The following is a 17304-nucleotide window of genomic DNA, read 5'->3' on the forward strand; positions in this document are numbered from 1 at the left end:
GTAGATACCATCTGCAAAGAAACAATTTTCGTGACCAATCAGGGATCATTTTCCCTGGTTTAAAGGCAGCGTTCCAGGGCACCTGGCTGGCTTAGTTGGTAGAACATGCAACTCTTGATCTCAGGGTCTAAGTTTGAGCCCCATGTTAGGGGTAGAGTTTACTTAATAAAGGCAACATTTCAGTCTCTCTTTGTCTAGAAGAAGATGCCTTTCTTCTAGTATGGTGGCCTTTAACTATTCAAAATGTGACTCTAAATCTGGCTGTGAAAAGGAGACTGATCTTTGCTTTCTGCTCCTGAGAACCCTTTTACTTCATTGATGGTTGGTATCACTTTGAACATTATCTTGCACATTTGAAGAAGTGGGTGAGAGAAGGCTCCACAGCAACTCACAATAGGCAGCCCGGAACTAGTTCCTACTCACCCAATAAAGCCAAGGTTGGGCACTGGCAGAGTGGAGGAGGACTGGGTCTAGCCTGTTTGTCTTCTGTACCAGCCTGTCAGATAAGGGGCAGTACTGGCATGCCTCTGCCCTTGTACCATTTTTTAAATCTCTTATTCCTTAGTCGTGTCTTTAAACATATTAAACATGCTATTTTATTAATCTTATAATCACAGTATCTGAAGACTTTATAGGTCTTATTTGGATATCTGTTGATTTTATTTCCTTGTGATTTTGTTATTTTAGACTATAGCCTTGGTTGGTTGGTTTTTGTTTTTTAAGATTCTGTTTAGGGGCACCTGGGTAGCTCAGTGGTTGAGCATCTGCCTTTGGCTCAGGTCATGATCCCGTGATCCTGGGATCAAGTTCCACATTGGGCTCCCCACAAGAAGCCTGCTTCTCTCTCTGCCTATGTCTCTGCCTCTCTCTGTGTGTCTCTCATGAATAAATTAAAGTCTTTTTTAAGAAAAATATTTTATTTATTTGACAGCACAAGCAAGGGGAGTTGCAGGCAGAAGGAGAGGGGGAAGCAGTCACCCTGCTGAGCAAGGATTCCAATGTGGGGCTTTATTCCAAGATCCTGAGTTCGAGACTTAAGCCGAAGGCAGATGCTTAACCAACTGAGCCACCCAGGCACCCCAGCTGGTTGGTTTTTTAAGAACATGATTTACTAGAGTAATTTGAGGGCTGAGTTGAAAGTGCCTTCCTCCAAGAAAGGCAAGTGTTTGTCTCTACCACATGCCTGGAGTCACTTCAGACCCTTAACTTGAAAATCAGATCTTAGGACTTAGTGGTTTTAGAGCCATGCATCTAGTATGAATTTGGACCACAAACACACATGGGCACACGAGGACCTACTTGTGAGTACAAATTATTAGAGATGGGTTTTTTTGGTTGTTTTTTTTTTTTCAATTATTGATTTATTCATGAGAGACACAGAGAGAGAGAGAGAGGCAGAGACACAGGCAGAGGGAGAAGCAGGCTCCATGCAGGGAGCCCGATGTGGGACTCGATCCTGGGTCTCCAGGATCATGCCCTGGGCTGAAGGCAGCGCTAAACCGCTGACCACGCGGGCTGCCCCAAGAGATGTTTTTCTACCTTCATCCAGTATCAAGGTCAAAGCAAGCCAGTTCCTCATTGTTCTTTATTGTGGCATAGATTTTTTTCTGTGTCGAGTTTATACAGATAGTATAGCTCATTCTTTCTAGTTGTCTGCTGAAGTCTATTTTTGTGGTATAATTAAAAAGTATATACTTAGCACCTGGATGGCTCAGTCAGTTAAGTGTCCAACTCATTATTTCAGCTCAAGCCATGATGTCATGAGTCATAATAGTGAGCCAGTCATTGGCCTCCACGCTCAGCAGGGAGTCTGCTTGAGATTCTCCCCCCCCCCCCTGCCACTCCTGACCCCACTCTCTCTCTCTCTCTCTAAAATAAATACATCTTAAAAAAAAAAAAAAGTAAATACTTGGTCTTTGTCCCAAGTTCCTGGAATAGAGGTCCTTGAGGTTTCGTAAGTGATAAGCATGTCTTTTGTTGTTCATAATGAACCCCTTTCAAGCATATTGAATTCATGCTAATGGATGACTTGATGGTGACCTAGATATCTTCAGAATGAGGGCTGGTCACCAAAGGAAACAACCATGTACAGAGGGTTGGTGATGTTAGCCCCAGCTCCTGACCTGAGGAAGGAAGAGGGGCTGATGATCGAATTTAGTTAATCAGTCATGCCTGCATGTTGAAACTTTGATTAAAACTCTGAAACGAAAAAAATAAAAATAAAAAAAAATAAAACTCTGAAACGAGGAGATTAAGGGAGTTTCTGGGCTGGCGAACACATCCACCTGCAGGGATGGTGGTCACCCTGGCTCCACAGGGACAGAGGCTCCTCTTGGGGCCTTTCTTGACCTCGGCCTATGTACGTCTTCATCTGGGTATTCATTTATATCCTTTGTGCTAAACTATAGACATGTATATAAATTCCTGAGTTCTCTAAGCATTACAGGAAATTACCAAACCTGAAATAGAGGTTGTAGGAACCATAAAATTTGTAACCACCCAGGCAGAAGTATAGATGGCTTGGGACCCCATTTGTGGCTGTTGTCTGAAGTGGGAGCAGTTTTGCAGGACTGTGTGAAGTTAGTATCAGAACTGAACCAAATTGTGACACCCAGATGGGTCAGAGGACTGGAGAACTGGTTGTTAGGAAAACCGATCATTTAACTCTATACTTTGGGATGTCCTTGGGTTTTTGTCTCCCAAAACTCATCCTGTATGACCATCAAAGTGGAAACTGTCAGCAGGTTTCGGTGTCAGCTGTGATAGCTGGTGGACTTAACTCTGGATTTTCTCCTTGAATTCCCATTTCCCTTGTTCTCTGAGGATTTCCCTGATACTCTCTTGCTAATTTAATGTGTATTTTAAAAAGATGCCTTTTTGTTTTGTTGTGTTTACTTTACCCAGCATTTTTGGTAATTGTTCAGTAGAATGGTTATATTTAGTCTACCATTTTCTTTTGCTATTTATTATTTTTGTCTTGTGTTATTAGGTCTATTGTATTTATGGCTGTAAGCCAAATTAAAACACGTTTGCAAGATGAGATGTAAAAAAAAAAATCAATAAAAATACCTTATTTTGACATGTTCCCAAGTAACTTCATACAGTAGGGTGCAGAGTTGGATGATAGGAAATAGAATCAAGCACTAAGCTGCACCTGCCAGGGACATATGTCAGAATTCGTAGGGTGCAGCGCAAGTAACACTTACCAGCAACCTGTCAGGACCTACTGTGTGTGTGTTGCCCTGGATGTTTATCTTACAGTCCCATTCACAGATAATGCCAAAGAAGTTAAATATTTTGTCCAGGATTAGTCGCAGAGCTGGAATTCAAACCTGGTCTGCTGGACTGCAAAGTATACATAACTTAATTACAATGTTTTCATCATTTCTCTATCTTGAAACTTCCATGGCACAAACATTTCTATTTTATTGATTACCTTTTAAGGAGTTAATGATAAAAACCTTTTATTGTTTTCCTTTCTAGGAGGAAAAAAGCAAACCAGGTATGAATTTAAAAGATCTCCAGAATGAAGAAGAGATTGATGATGATCCCTTGATAATTCTAAAAGCAATCTTACTACAGGTAAAGAAAGAGTTTATATTTATGTATGTTTGTTTCAGACATGCATGTAAAGTGTGAAAGTTCATTGATAGAACTGGGACTATTCATAGTCTTTTTTCTTTGGGACATTCTCTGTGTCTGTTTTTACATTTTGTTTATTGGAGACCTTCTGGTTATAAAAAGAATTCATATTTGTAGTAGGAAATTTTGAGAAAAAATTAGGAAATATATAAAAAATATAAAAGAATAAAAATATAAGTAAACCAAGTACCCAGTCACTGTTAACACTTTGATGTATATATAGTCTTTGCATTCTGTCTTTTGTTTATGTGCATATATTGGGATTGAGATATGGGGTTTTGGTATTACTATCCTTTTAAATAGAATTGGGATTTACCATACGTATTGTTTTGACATTTGCTATTTCCCCATGTTTTCCTTCTACTGTCTGCTGTTCCTGAAGTTATGTCCCCTTTTTCATTCCTTATATTCATGTACTGATAATGCCTCAAGTGTATGACTTTCAATGTTTGCTTAGTGCTGTGTTGTAAAGGTGGTAGGTCTCCTTTCATGTGTTTATCCATTCTTTTTTTTTTAATTTTTATTTATTTATGATATTCACACAGAGAGGGAGAGAGAGAGAGAGAGAGAGAGAGAGGCAGAGACACAGGCAGAGGGAGAAGCAGGCTCCATGCACCAGGAGCCCAACGTGGGATTCGATCCGGGGTCTCCAGGATCGCGCCCTGGGCCAAAGGCAGGCGCTAAATCGCTGCGCCACCCAGGGATCCCTGTTTATCCATTCTTACAAAGAATTTTTCTTAACTCTTTCTGATGAACCTAGCCTGGTCTGTGGCCACTGTATCTGTGTGCTGGGGCTGTTGTCACTAAGGACCAAAGACTGGGGGGCTTAAGCTACAGAAATTTATTTTCTCATAGTTGTGGAGGCTGGAAGTCGAAAATGAAGGTGCCAGCAGGTTTGTTCTCTCCTGAGGCCTCTCCTGGGCTGGCAGATGGCTACCTTCTCGCTTTGTGCTCATGTGGCCTTTCCTCTGTGCCTCTGCACCCCTTGCATCTGTGTGTCTATATTCCTAGTCTGTATAAGGACACCAGTCAAAATGGACTGGGACCCACCCTGATGACCTCATTTTTAATGTAATCAATTCTTTAAAGGCCCAATCCAAAATAGATTCAAAGTTGAAACCTTGAGGGTCAAAGAGTCAACATATAAATTTGGGGAGAGGGGGACAGACACATTTCAGCCCAAAACAGTCACTTCTTACTCCCTTTTAGAACTTGTTTACATTTAGAATCATTCAGAAGAGATATTGATAATCCTTTTTTTGTACTTAAATGTTTCTTGTAAAAATCCCACAAAATATTAGGAATTTACCAAACCTCAGAATACTCTTTGGGTATTGCTCTTTAAATGTTTAAACTTGAGGCGTTTAAGTGGCTCAGTAGTTGAATGTCCAACTTTTGATTTTGGCTCAGGTCATGAGATCAAGCCCTGCCTTAGGCGCACTCAGCGGGAGTCTGCTTGAGATTCTTTCTCTCCTTTTCCCTCTGCCCCTCCTGTTCATGCATGCACTCTCTAAAATAAATAAATAAATGTTTTAACTTTGGTACAGGAAAGCACAATTCAAGTTTAAATCTACCTTTTTAAAAAAAAAAAGATTTTATATTTATTTATCTATTTACTTAACACAGGGAAAGAGAGGGGAGGGGAGAACACAAGCAGTGGGGGCGGCAGGCAGGAGAGGGAGAAGCAGACTCCCCCTGAGCAGGGAGCCCGATGTGGGGCTTGATCCCAGGACCCTAAGATCATGACCTGTGCCGAAGGCAGATGCTCAACCCACTGAGCCACCTCTGCTCCCCTTAATCTACTTTTTTGAAATTTATCTTGAAACAATTATGGTTAATCCACTTGCATGAATGCTGTCTTAGGCACATTTAATTAGATGTAATTCTGTTGGTCCCTTGAACTCATAAATGTTATGGTTTCATCTCCTCTCATTTTCTTAAATGACTGTTTTGTTTTGTTTTTTTTTTTCACAAGGAGGAGAGTAATCTAATTCCTGTTGATCAGCTGGGCCAGAAACTCTTGAAAAAAATAGGAATGTCTTGGAACAAGAAGTACAGAAAACAGTATGGACCACTGAGAAAGGTAACGCATGACATCTGTATGGGAGCTCCTGTCCAGGAAATTTTATTATGTGATCCCTTTGCAACGAAAATTAAGGTGAAAATAAAATCAGTATTTTTATTTAATGGTTGAAGTTAAGTTACTTATTAAGTGTTATTAAATAACTTATCGTAGAATCAAGAAGTAAGCCTGAAAAGGAAAAAGACTTGTAATATAAAGCAAAAAATGTCAAGATGTTCATACTCTGAAGCTCATCATTTTACTTCAGAAATGCCTTAGGGTGTTCCCACAATTTTCCCATGGTCTTTCTTTTACACATAATCCTGTTAAACTTGGTGTTTCGGAGGCTGTGAAATTAGATGCAAAAACTGAACACAAGTCAATAACTTGACTGAAAAACACAGTAACACTTAGTAAATATTTTGGAGCTATTTCTTAGAGGAGCAAAGAGCTCACACACTTCATTAAGTGTTTAAGTGCATCTTTTAATTAGACCACACTTCAGAAATGAATGTTTGGCTTAATGATTCTGAGACCATAGGTTTTAAGGTTTCATTTAAAGTGATTGGGTCACTCTCTCTATATTGTACTCTTAAATGTGATATTAGTTATGCAGGTTTTTAAAAAATATATATATGCCTTTTATTATAAGTTTGAAGGAGTTAGCTTTTATTCATAGTTGATGGCTAGTTATCTTGAGTAGAGGTTGGGTTTTATCAAATGCTGACTGGTTTTTATTGTATACCTTTTATTATGTTAATGCAGTGAATTCCATTGACCTTTTCAATCTTGAGCAAATCTTAGACTTCTGAGACAAACTCCACTTGGTCAAGAAATTTTATGTATTGCTATATTCATTTGGCTCATATTTAGAATTTTTGTTTCTACATTTTTGAGAGGTCTTAGTCTGGCTCTTTTTTTGTGGTTGTCAGATTTTAGCATCCGGGTTTTATAGGACTCATAGGAGAAGTTGGGAAACACTCCCTTTTTTTATATCCTTGGGAAGAATTTAAGATTTTTTTTTCTTAAATGTTTGGTGAAGCTGTTGAGACTTGAAATTTTTTTTATTTTTAATTCCAGTGTAGTTAACATGCAGTGTTATTAGTTTCAGTTGTAAAATGTAGAGACTCAGCAGTTCTGTATATTACTCAGTGCTAAGTGTCCTCTTAATCCCCTTCACCTACCTTCCCCATTTCCGCCCCCCACCCCCAACCCCGTAACCATCAGTTTGTTCTCTCTTGTTAAGAGTATGTTACTTGGTCTGTCTCTTTTTTCCCCTTTGTTCATTTGTTTCTTTTTTAAATTCCACATATGAGTGAAATCACATGGTATTTGTGTTTCTCTGACTGGCTTATCCTAGCATAATACACTCCATCTCCATCCATGTTGTTGCAAATGGCAAGAGATCATTTTTGTTTTGTTTTGTTTTTTTATGGCTGAGTAATATCCATTATATATAAATACCATATCTTCTTTATTCATCTATCGAGGGACACTAGGGCTGCTTCCATGGTTGGGCTGTTATAAATAATGCTGCAATAAACACAGGGTTGCATGTATCCCTTCAAATTAGTGTTTTTGTATTCTTTGGATAAATTCGGTAGTGTGATTACTGGATCATAGGGTAGTTCTATTTTTAACTTTTTGAGGACCCTCCATACTGTTTTCCACAGTGGCTGAACTGCACCAACAGTACGAGGTTTCCTTTTTCTCCATCTTTGCCAACACTTGTTTCTTCTGTTTTTATTTTAGCCATTCTGACAGATTTGAGGTGATATTTTTTGAGGTTTTGATTTGCATTTCCCTGGTGCTGAGTGATGTTGAGCATCTTTTCATGAATCTCTTGGCCATCTGGGTGTCTTTTTGGGGGAAAATGTCTGTTCATGTCTTCTGTCCATTTTATAATTGGATTATTTTATTTTAGTGTTGCATTGTAGAGTTCTTTATATATTTTGGATACTAACCTTTTATTGGGTATATCATTTGCAAATATCTTCTCCCATTCAGTAGGTTGTCTTTTAGTTTTGTTGTTTCCTTCACTGGCCAGAAGTTTTTTATTTTTAGGTTCCCTTCCCTCAGGAGACATATCGAGAAGGATGTTGCTACAACTAGTGTCAGAGAAATTTCTGCCTGTGGTCTCTCTTCTAGGGTTTTTAAGATTTCAGGTCTCACATTTAGGTCTTTAATCCATTTTGAATTTATTTTTGTGGTATGGTGTAAGAAAGTGGCCCAGTTTACCTCCTTTTCATGTAGCTGTCCAGTTTTCTCAGTACCATTTATTGAAGAGACCCTCTTTATCCCATGGCATGTTCTTGCCTCCTTTGTCAAAGATTAGTTGATCGTGTAATTGTGGGTTTATTTCTGGGCTTTCTGTTCTATTGAGACCTGAAATTTTTTTGGAGTAAGGTTTTTTTAATTATAGTTTAAATTTCTTTGATTGTAGTATTATTTAGATTTTCTCTTCTTGGGTTATTTTGGAAAATTGTGGGTTTTTTAAAGGAATTTGTTATTTTCTCTGTGATGTCAAATTTATTGGCATAAAGTTATTCACAATACTCCATATTCTCTGGTGTCTATAGTACCTGAAGTTATTTCCTGTTTCATTCTTAGTAATTCGTATTTTCTCACTTTTTTTTTTTCATCAGTCTTTCTTGGTATTTATCAAGTTTATTAAGCTTTTAAAAAACAAACTTTTGCCTCTGTTGATTTTCTGTATTGCTCATCTATTTTCTTTTATTTTTATTTTTATTTTTATTTTACTTATTTATTTATTTATTTTTTTAATGATAGTCACACAGAGAGAGAGAGAGGCAGAGACACAGGCAGAGGGAGAAGCAGGCTCCATGCACCGGGAGCCCGACGTGGGATTCGATCCCGGGTCTCCAGGATCGTGCCCTGGGCCAAAGGCAGGCGCCAAACTGCTGCACCACCCAGGGATCCCTGTTTTCTATCTCACTGATTTTTGCTCTTGTTTTTAATTATTTCCTTCCTTTTTCTTTCAGGGATTTAATTTGATCAACTTTTTTCTAGCTTCCTGAGTTGATGTTTCAATTGTTTTTGAATCTTTTTTTTTTTTTTAAGATTTTATTTATTCATGAGAGACACAGAGAGAGACAGAGACACACGCAGAGGGAGAAGCAGGCCCCGTGCAGGGAGCCTGATGTGGGACTCAGTCCCAAGTCTCCAGGATCACGCGCTGGGCTGAAGGTGGCGCCAAACCGCTGAGCCACCTTGGCTGCCCTTGAACATTTTTACTTTTATTTTTATTTATTTTTTAAAGATTTTACTTATTTATTCATAGAGACAGAGAGAGAGGAAGAGACACAGGCAGAAGGAGAAGCAGGCATCATACAGAGAGCCTGACGTGGGACTCGATCCAAGGTCTCCAGGATCACGCTGAGCCACCTGGGCTGCCCTTGAACCTTTTTTTTTTTTTTTTTAAAGGAAATTGGGATTTCTTTCTTTCTTTCTTTTTTTTTTTTTTTTTTATGATAGTCACACAGGGAGAGAGAGAGAGAGGCAGAGACATAGGCAGAGGGAGAAGCAGGCTCCATGCACCGGGAGCCCGACGTGGAATTCGATCCCGGGTCTCCAGGATCGCGCCCTGGGCCAAAGGCAGGCGCCAAACCGCTGCGCCACCCAGGGATCCTGCCCTTGAACCTTTTTAATACGAGCTTTTAAAGCTATAAATTTCCTTCTAAGTACTAACTTAGCTGCAGCCCAATTTGGCATGTTTTCATTATCATTCCACTCAAAATATTTTGTAATTTCCTTTGTGATTTTTTTTTGGAATTGTGTTGCTTAATTTCCAAATATTTTAGGATTTCTTTTTCTCCTTTTTCTTATGTCTGTAAGTCGATCTCTAGTTAATTTCATTGTACTCTGAGAACATACTGTCTGTGATTTTAGTTCTTTTGAATTTATTGAGACTTATTTCACACTTCAGAATATGATCTGTGTGGCTGTGTATTGTGTATTCACTGGAAAACTTATTTTCTGCAGTTGTTGGGTATATTGCTTTGTAAATGTCAACTATGTCTAGTTGGTTAATGGTGTTTGTATTTCTTCTCTGTCCTTACTAATTTTTCTTTTTTTTTTTTGGCTTTATCAATTACTAGGAGAGTGGTTTAAATCTCCAACTATAATTGTGGATTTGTCCCTCCCTTTACTTTGGATAATTTTGCTTCATGTGCAAAAAAGTTATATTATTAGAAGTTATATTATTAGAATCATACACATTTTTTTATTTTTATGGCCTCCTGACATACAGTGCCCTCCTTTATCTCTGCTAGTATTCCTTGCCTTAAAAATTTACCTTGTCTGCTACTAATGTAACCCTGCAAGCTTTTGTATACAATTGTGTCTCTTGCAAACAGTATAGAGTTGGTTCTTAATTATTTTAGAAAATTGTGATTTTTAAGTAAATTGTTCTTTTATTTAAAGTAAAATTTGGGGCATCCCCGGTGGCTCAGTGGTTTAGTGCCGCCTTCAGCCCAGGGCCTGATCCTGGAGACCCAGGATTGAGTCCCACGTTGGGCTCCCTGCATGGAGCCTGCTTCTCCCTCTGCCTGTGTCTCTGCCTCTCTCTCTCTCTCTCTCTCTCTCTGTCATGAATAAATGAATAAAATCTCCAAAAAAAAAATAAAGTAAAATTTGTTAGCAGGGCAGCCCTGGTGGCGCAGCGGTTTAGCGCCGCCTGCAGCCTGGGGTGTGATCCTGGAGACCCGGGATCGAGTCCCACGTCGGGCTTCCTGCCTGGAGCCTGCTTCTCCCTCTGCCTGTGTCTCTGCCTCTCTTTCTGTGTCTCTATGAATAAACAAAATTAAAAAAAAAATTGTTAGCATATAGTTGTTTGAAATATCACCATATTACCATTATAAAGTCCATAGGAACAGATGTTATGTTCCTTCTTTCATTTTTGATATTGATCATTTATGTGTTTTAGCTTTCTTTTTCATCAGTCTTGCTAGAGGTTTATCACATCTATTAAACTCTTCAAAAAAGCAGCTTTGTATTTGTTGATTCTTCTCTACTGTTCATCTGTTTTCTGTGAGATAATAGTTTGATAGCTTCTTTAGGTTAAGATGTGTAGCCCACTTTTTTTTTTAAAGATTTTATTTATTAATGAGAGACCGAGAGAGAAAGAGGCAGAGACATAGGCAGAGAAAGAAGCAGGCTCCATGCAGGGAGCCCGATGTGGGACTCAATCCCAGGACACCAGGATCACGCTCTGGGCTGAAGGCAGGCTCTCAACCTCTGAGCCACCCAGGTGTCCCAGTCCATTTGTTTTTTTTTTTTTTTTTTAAAGATTTTATTTATTTATTCATGAGAAACACAGAGAGAGAGAGACAGACAGACAGACAGACACAGGCAGAGGGAGAAGCAGGCTCCGTGCAGGGAGCCCGACGTGGGACTTGATCCCGGGTCTCCAGGATCACACCCTGGGCCAAAGGCAGGCGCTTAACTGCTGAGCCACCCAGGGATTCCCTCCATTTGGTTTTAATGCAATAATTAATATGGTTGATTTTGTTTTTTTGTTTTTTTTTTTGTTTTTTTTTAATATTTTTAATTTTTTTTCAACTTATTTATTTATGGTAGTCACAGAGAGAGAGAGAGAGGCAGAGACACAGGCAGAGGGAGAAGCAGGCTCCATGCACCGGAAGCCCGATGTGGGATTCGATCCCAGGTCTCCAGGATCGCGCCCTGGGCCAATGGCAGGCGCCAAACCGCTGCGCCACCCAGGGATCCCAATATGGTTGATTTTGAATTTACTATTGAGGTATTTATTTTTTATTTGCCACCTGTTTTTTGCTCCTTCATTCTTCCTTGCCATTTTGACTAACCAAGTGAGTTTTAGTCTTTCATCTTAATCTCCTCTGTTGGCTAATATATTGCTATATTTCTTTAATATTTTTATTCCGGAAGTTATACTGTACATAAATCAATCTTACCACCTACAAATTAATAGTATACCACTTCCTGAATAGTGTAAGATGCTCACAGTGGTAGGACTACATTTTCCTACTCTCATCCTATCTGCTGTTGCCTTATATTGTTCCATTACATGTAAATTCCACTCTGTGTTATTTTTATTATTATTTTTTTTACTTTAAGCACTTCAGCAACTTTTAAAGAAATTAATGAAAAAATAATGTTTTCTATTTATATATTCTGGTATTCATTGCTGCTTCTCACACATTCACCTGTGCATCTAGTTGCATTTCCCTGCAGCCTAACAGAGCTTCAAGTCTTTACAGAATGACCATCTTAGAGTCTTGGTGAAAATATTCTCAGCTCTTGCTAGTTTGATTGAGATCTTTATTTTGGGGACTCCTGGGTGGCTCAGCGGTTGAGTGTCTGCCTTTGGCTCAGGTCATGATCCTGGGATCCTGGATCGAGTCCTACATCGGACTCCCTGCATGGAACATGCTTCTCCCTCTGCCTGTGTCTCTGCCTGTTTCTCATGAATAAATAAATTTAAAAATCTTTAAAATAAATAAATAAAAGTTTTTTTTAATAAATTAATTTTTATTGGTGTTCAATTTACCAACATACAGAATACATACAGAATAACACTTGCTCATCCCGTCAAGTGTCCCCCTCAGTGCCCGTCACCCATTCACCCCCACCCCCCGCCTTCCTCCCCCTCCACCACCCCCAGTTCATTTCCCAGGGTTAGGAGTCTTTATGTTCTGTCTCCCTTTCTGATATTTCCCACACATTTCTTCTCCCTTCCCTTGTATTCCCTTTCACTATTATAAATAAAAGTTTTTATTGTTTCCCTTTCAGCACCTTAAAGGTGTGTCCTTCCATTATGTTTTGTCTTACATTATTTTGTCTCAGAAGTGTAGTTTCACTTGTACATAATGTGTCTTTTTCTCTGCCTGCTTTTAAGATTTTTTCTTTTTCTTTGTTTTTTAACAGTTTTACAATAATACGTCTCAGTATGTGTTTATTTGCTTTGTATTTGCTAAGTTTTATATATTTATAGCTTGAAGTCTCTCTTCAGTTTTGACTATCATATTTTCAGTTTGGTTGTCTGACCCATTTTCTCTTTTCTTCTCTTTCTAGGACTACAGTTACATATAAATTAGACCATTCAGGATTTCCTCACAGATTATAAGTAACTGGGTTTTTTGTTTTGTTTTGTTTTTTGTTTTTGTTTTTTTCTGATTTTTCCCTCTCCTTCAACTTGGATAGTTTACTTTTTTTTTTTTTTTTTTTTTTTTAGTTTACATTCTTTATCTTCAAGTTCATTGGTTCTTTCTTTGGATATAGCCAATCTTCCATTAAGTCCTGCTATAACTTCTTGTTTAGATGCTGTAGTTTTTGGCTATAGATTTCCATTTAGCTCTAATTGAGAGTATCCATTTCTCTGCTGAAATTTCCTGTGTGAACCCACTGTGTTCATGAACTTTCCTGTAAATTAATTTTTGAAGATTAATTGCCTTTATTAAGTTATATAAATTAAATATTTTTAATAGCTGTTGACTATCATTTAGATTATTTCTGGGTCTCTTATTAACTCTTATTTCCTTTATGAATTGACTATATCCTTTTTTTATTATAAATCACACTGACCTGTTTGTGTGTCATTTAATTTTATATTGCCTACCAGACATTGTGGATTATATCATTGTTCTTTAAGGAGTTTTGCATTTTACTCTAACAGGATGTTGAATCTCCTTGATCCCACGGAAGCTTCATTTTGGGCTTTGTAGAGTGGGTCTGTTGTAGTAGCAAATGGTGGCCTGTGGGCAGAATATGGCCTGCTGCCTGTTTTTTTTTTTTTGTTTGTTTTGTTTTGTTTTGTTTTGTTTTACAGCCCTGAGCTCTAAGAACTGTCTTTACATTTTTAAATGGTTATCTTTTTAAAAGTTACATAGGCACCTACATAATATCCTCAAGTTTGCCTCTTAAACACACAAAGCCTAAAATAGTTACTGTCTGGCCCTTTATAAACTTGCCAGTGATGGCCCTTCTAGGATTTCAGTAGAAAGCCTGAAATGTTTATCTATGCCTCTGTCTTGTCAGGACTTCAATTCCAAGTTCTTTCTACCCAGAAATCTCTGCTCAAATCATGAATCTACCAGCTGTTTCTCTCCCTGGAGTTTCTTGGGTTTCGGGCTGTCCATGTACCCATCAGGAGTTAGCCAAGGATTTGAGGGTGATTTGATATAGATTCAGGGTTCCTTAATGTGGCTCTTTCAATTTCTAGTCTCGCTGGAATTTTCAAATTGTTTCCTCAGCTCAGTAAGACTACTGCCCTTTGGGGCGCCTGGGTGGTTCAGTTAAGCATCTACCTTCAGCTCAGGTCACGATCTCGGGGTCCTGGGATCAAGCCTCACATTGGGCTCTCTGCTCAGCGAGGAGTCTGTTTTCTCCCTCTCCCTCCGCAGCTCCTTCTGCACCTGCTGCCTCTAGCTTTCTCTCAAATAAATAAATAAAATCTTTAAAAAAAAATTTTTAAAAAGACTGCTGCCCTTTGCTTGAACTCTTCCACCATGCACCACTATAAAGTGGGAAGCAGTTTTAATGTAAAACTCACCTAGTTCACTTCCCTCTTGAAGGATTATATCCCCTCTGCCTTATGCCTGTTTTTGGTTATTCTCCAAACATTTGTTTTCATTATTTTGTCTAGAGTTTGTCATTTTTTATTAGAAAAGTTAGTACAATAAAAGTTCTCTGCCATTACTGGGACCAGGCTATGGTAAATTTTGAGACTGAAAATTAATACTCATTTCTCAAAGAACAGAAAAAAGGGCTAGTAGAGAGTTCATTAAAGTTTTCAAATCATTATTTGTACCTAAACAAATTAGCTATGAAACTGTTTTACCACCTTTTACACACAGTATTGTCTTTGAGGCATATACCTGTTTCCTGATACAGGTATAGGTGATAAAATAATAACTTTGATTAGAGAGTTGGTACTTTCCAAGTGAAAAATAAGAAAGTCACCTTTCCATATTGATTGATGGGCTAAGCAGATGTTGCATATGCCTCCCAAGTGATTTTCCAAATAAACTAAGTTTGTGCTGAGAGAAAAGTTGTTGCAGGGCCACTTAGCAATCAGAGAGTGAGAGGAACGTAGGGATGGAAAGGGAGGGTAGGCAGTGAGGAAGAATGCTTTTTTCTTCCCAATCCTTTAGCTAGAACTTAAGAAATCGTTTTTGGGATTAAGACATTAGCTTTCTGTGCTTTGATTTCCTGAGCTAACCTGCCAGCTTCCTGGACAGACAACATACGGTTTAGTTAATGTTACATGACATTGGAGGCTTATAATTATTACTTTATTCCAACAGAGTTTGTCTGAGTCACTAGTTTTAAAATTCTCTTATGTAGTGCTTCACTCTGTGACTGCTTTTGTTTTGTGCTCTGTATGTTTAGGTTGCTTAAACATCTTGGAAGTGTTTGTTCTAATCTGTTTTAGTAAAGTACTTTTTAAAAATGGTGTTAGTAGAGTATAATTAAAATATTCTTTAGACTGTGGCATGGCAGCTTTCTCCCTTGATCTGACTGTTACACTGTTAAACAGAAAGCACTGTTTTCATTAAATGTTTTATCATGACTCAAATGGATTTTTTTCCCCTCTTAGCTTGCTAGGCCAAAAATAAAGGTAAAGTACAAATATCTAGTCACAGAGAGGAAGGTCTAGTTTTTTTATTGTGTCCAATTAAAAAAAAAAGTTATTAACGTCGTATTTGTTCTTTGTTTCTGTATAGTTCTTACAGCTTCATTCCCAAATATTTCTACTCAGTCCAGATGAAAGTACAGTTAGTCTATTGAAGAACGGTTCTCTCCAGGCTGAGTCTCATTTCCCAAGGAGTGATCAACACATTTTCAAGACACTAACTTCAGAATCCCCAGGACTAAATGATGGAACCTCCTGTCCCCACTGGTTTGATATAAATGATTCCAAAGTCCAACCAATCAAGGAAAAGGATATTGAACGGCAGTTTCAGGGTAAAGAAAGTGCCTACATGTTGTTTTATCGGAAATCTCAGTTGCAGAGACCCGCTGAAGGTATGGAAAGAGAAATGTGCCTATTCATGATGTTAGAAGATAAATATTGAATACTATTTGAATTTTTGCCCTTTTAAAAGAAAGTTTACTCTTGGAACATTTTTAAGTATTTTCAGGCTAACAGTAAGAAATACATTATGCCAAAAGAAATCCAACAACCTGTTGTTTTATAATTATATATTTATTTTTTCCCTCTCTGATGATACGAGGCCATAGTTGGTGTTTCAGAATTGGTTTTTCTTGGATTGCATAATGGTTTCTTGTTGTGTGGACCAACTTGCATACAATTGCCCTGTGCTTGACTTGGCTCTACCATTTGGGCATGTACTTGTTGCCTTTGAATTGTAAGTGGCCTTGGTCTTGTTTTTGTATGTTTTCTTTTATTGCCCTCCTTTTTCCTTTCCCTCAAGATAATTAGTGTGTTTTATGAGCAATTGAAATATCTTCTTTGCTAAATCTTCTAAGATGGCTTATACTAAACACTGAGACAATGATTATTTTTTTTAATGAAACCACTAATATGAATCAGTATGTAAGACTTTGGCCACTCCCCAAAGTCCACTCAAATAAAAAAATCCTCGGAGACATATCTGTAGTTATAAACAAGGGTGCTGTTCTTAGGGAATGAGAATAGTAATCATTTTTATAAAGGATAAGAAGAGGAATACCTGGGTGGCTCAGTTACTAAGCATCTGCCTTGGGCTCAAGTCATGATCCTGGGATCCTGGGATTGAGTCCTGCATCAAGCTCCCCATAGGGAGCCTGCTTCTCCCTCTGCCTGTGTCTCTGCCTCTCCCTCTCTGTCTCTCATAAATAAATAAAATCTTTAAAAAAATAAAACCATAAGAAGAAAGCAGTTACTAATTTGCATGTGAGTCAAAGGAAATTAACTTTCTGGTTTTAAGACAGTTACATAATTACTCAGTTTAACCAGGAATTCTAGGCTTTATTTTTCTGAGGGGGAAGAAACATATAGTCATACAAATATTCTGAAGCAGAATGCACAGTTATAGAAATACATATCAACAAAAAAAGAATATGTTCAGATGGAGTCTTGCCTTTTTGTCTGAATTGGGATTTTAGTATGTGTATGACTTGACTATGTACTGAATGATAGTTTTCCGCTTAGTTTAGGATTGAATAAAAGTTGGCGGATAAAGAGATGGAACTGGCAAAATGATTCTAAAATTCATCTAGAGAGGTAAACATTAATGAAAAGTAGAAAAAGACTCACCGAACGGGATTCACTCCATCATTAAAAACCTATTTGTAGAATTCCAGCAGTTCAGACAGTGCAGTGTTTGTGCGGAGAGGTGGACAGGTCACTGGAGGAGAGCCAGCCCAGAAATCTGTCCAAGTATTTTTAAGATTTTAATCCATTGTAAGGTGACTTTTCAGATAAATGGGAGGAGAGTGACTTATTCAAATAGAGCTGGGAAGTTGGTTAGCTGCCAATCACTTGAATTAGCAGTGTAACTAAGTGACTATAATCATCACTTAAATGAAATTCTAGTTTCTTTAATATTTATGTTAAAAGAGAACCTTAAAATGTATAAAATATATTTTCTGATACTAAA

The 17304-nt window shown here is 38.0% G+C and overlaps 1 protein-coding gene across 4 annotated transcripts in view; it reads left to right on the top strand.

Moving 5' to 3' along the window:
- The window catches only part of USP40 (ubiquitin specific peptidase 40), an 80209-nt gene that overhangs the window by 18349 nt on the left and 44556 nt on the right, over positions 1-17304 (top strand). For all 4 annotated transcript variants that reach the window (XM_055346377.1, XM_055346378.1, XM_055346379.1 and 1 more), the window contains 3 exons: positions 3484-3582; positions 5618-5725; positions 15427-15727. In XM_055346377.1, the coding sequence (XP_055202352.1) occupies positions 3484-3582; positions 5618-5725; positions 15427-15727 (508 nt within the window). The remainder of the gene's footprint in view (positions 1-3483; positions 3583-5617; positions 5726-15426; positions 15728-17304) is intronic.

The sequence above is a fragment of the Nyctereutes procyonoides genome, unplaced genomic scaffold (genome assembly GCF_905146905.1).
Source record: "Nyctereutes procyonoides isolate TBG_1078 unplaced genomic scaffold, NYPRO_anot_genome, whole genome shotgun sequence".
Taxonomy (NCBI): Eukaryota; Metazoa; Chordata; class Mammalia; order Carnivora; family Canidae; genus Nyctereutes; species Nyctereutes procyonoides.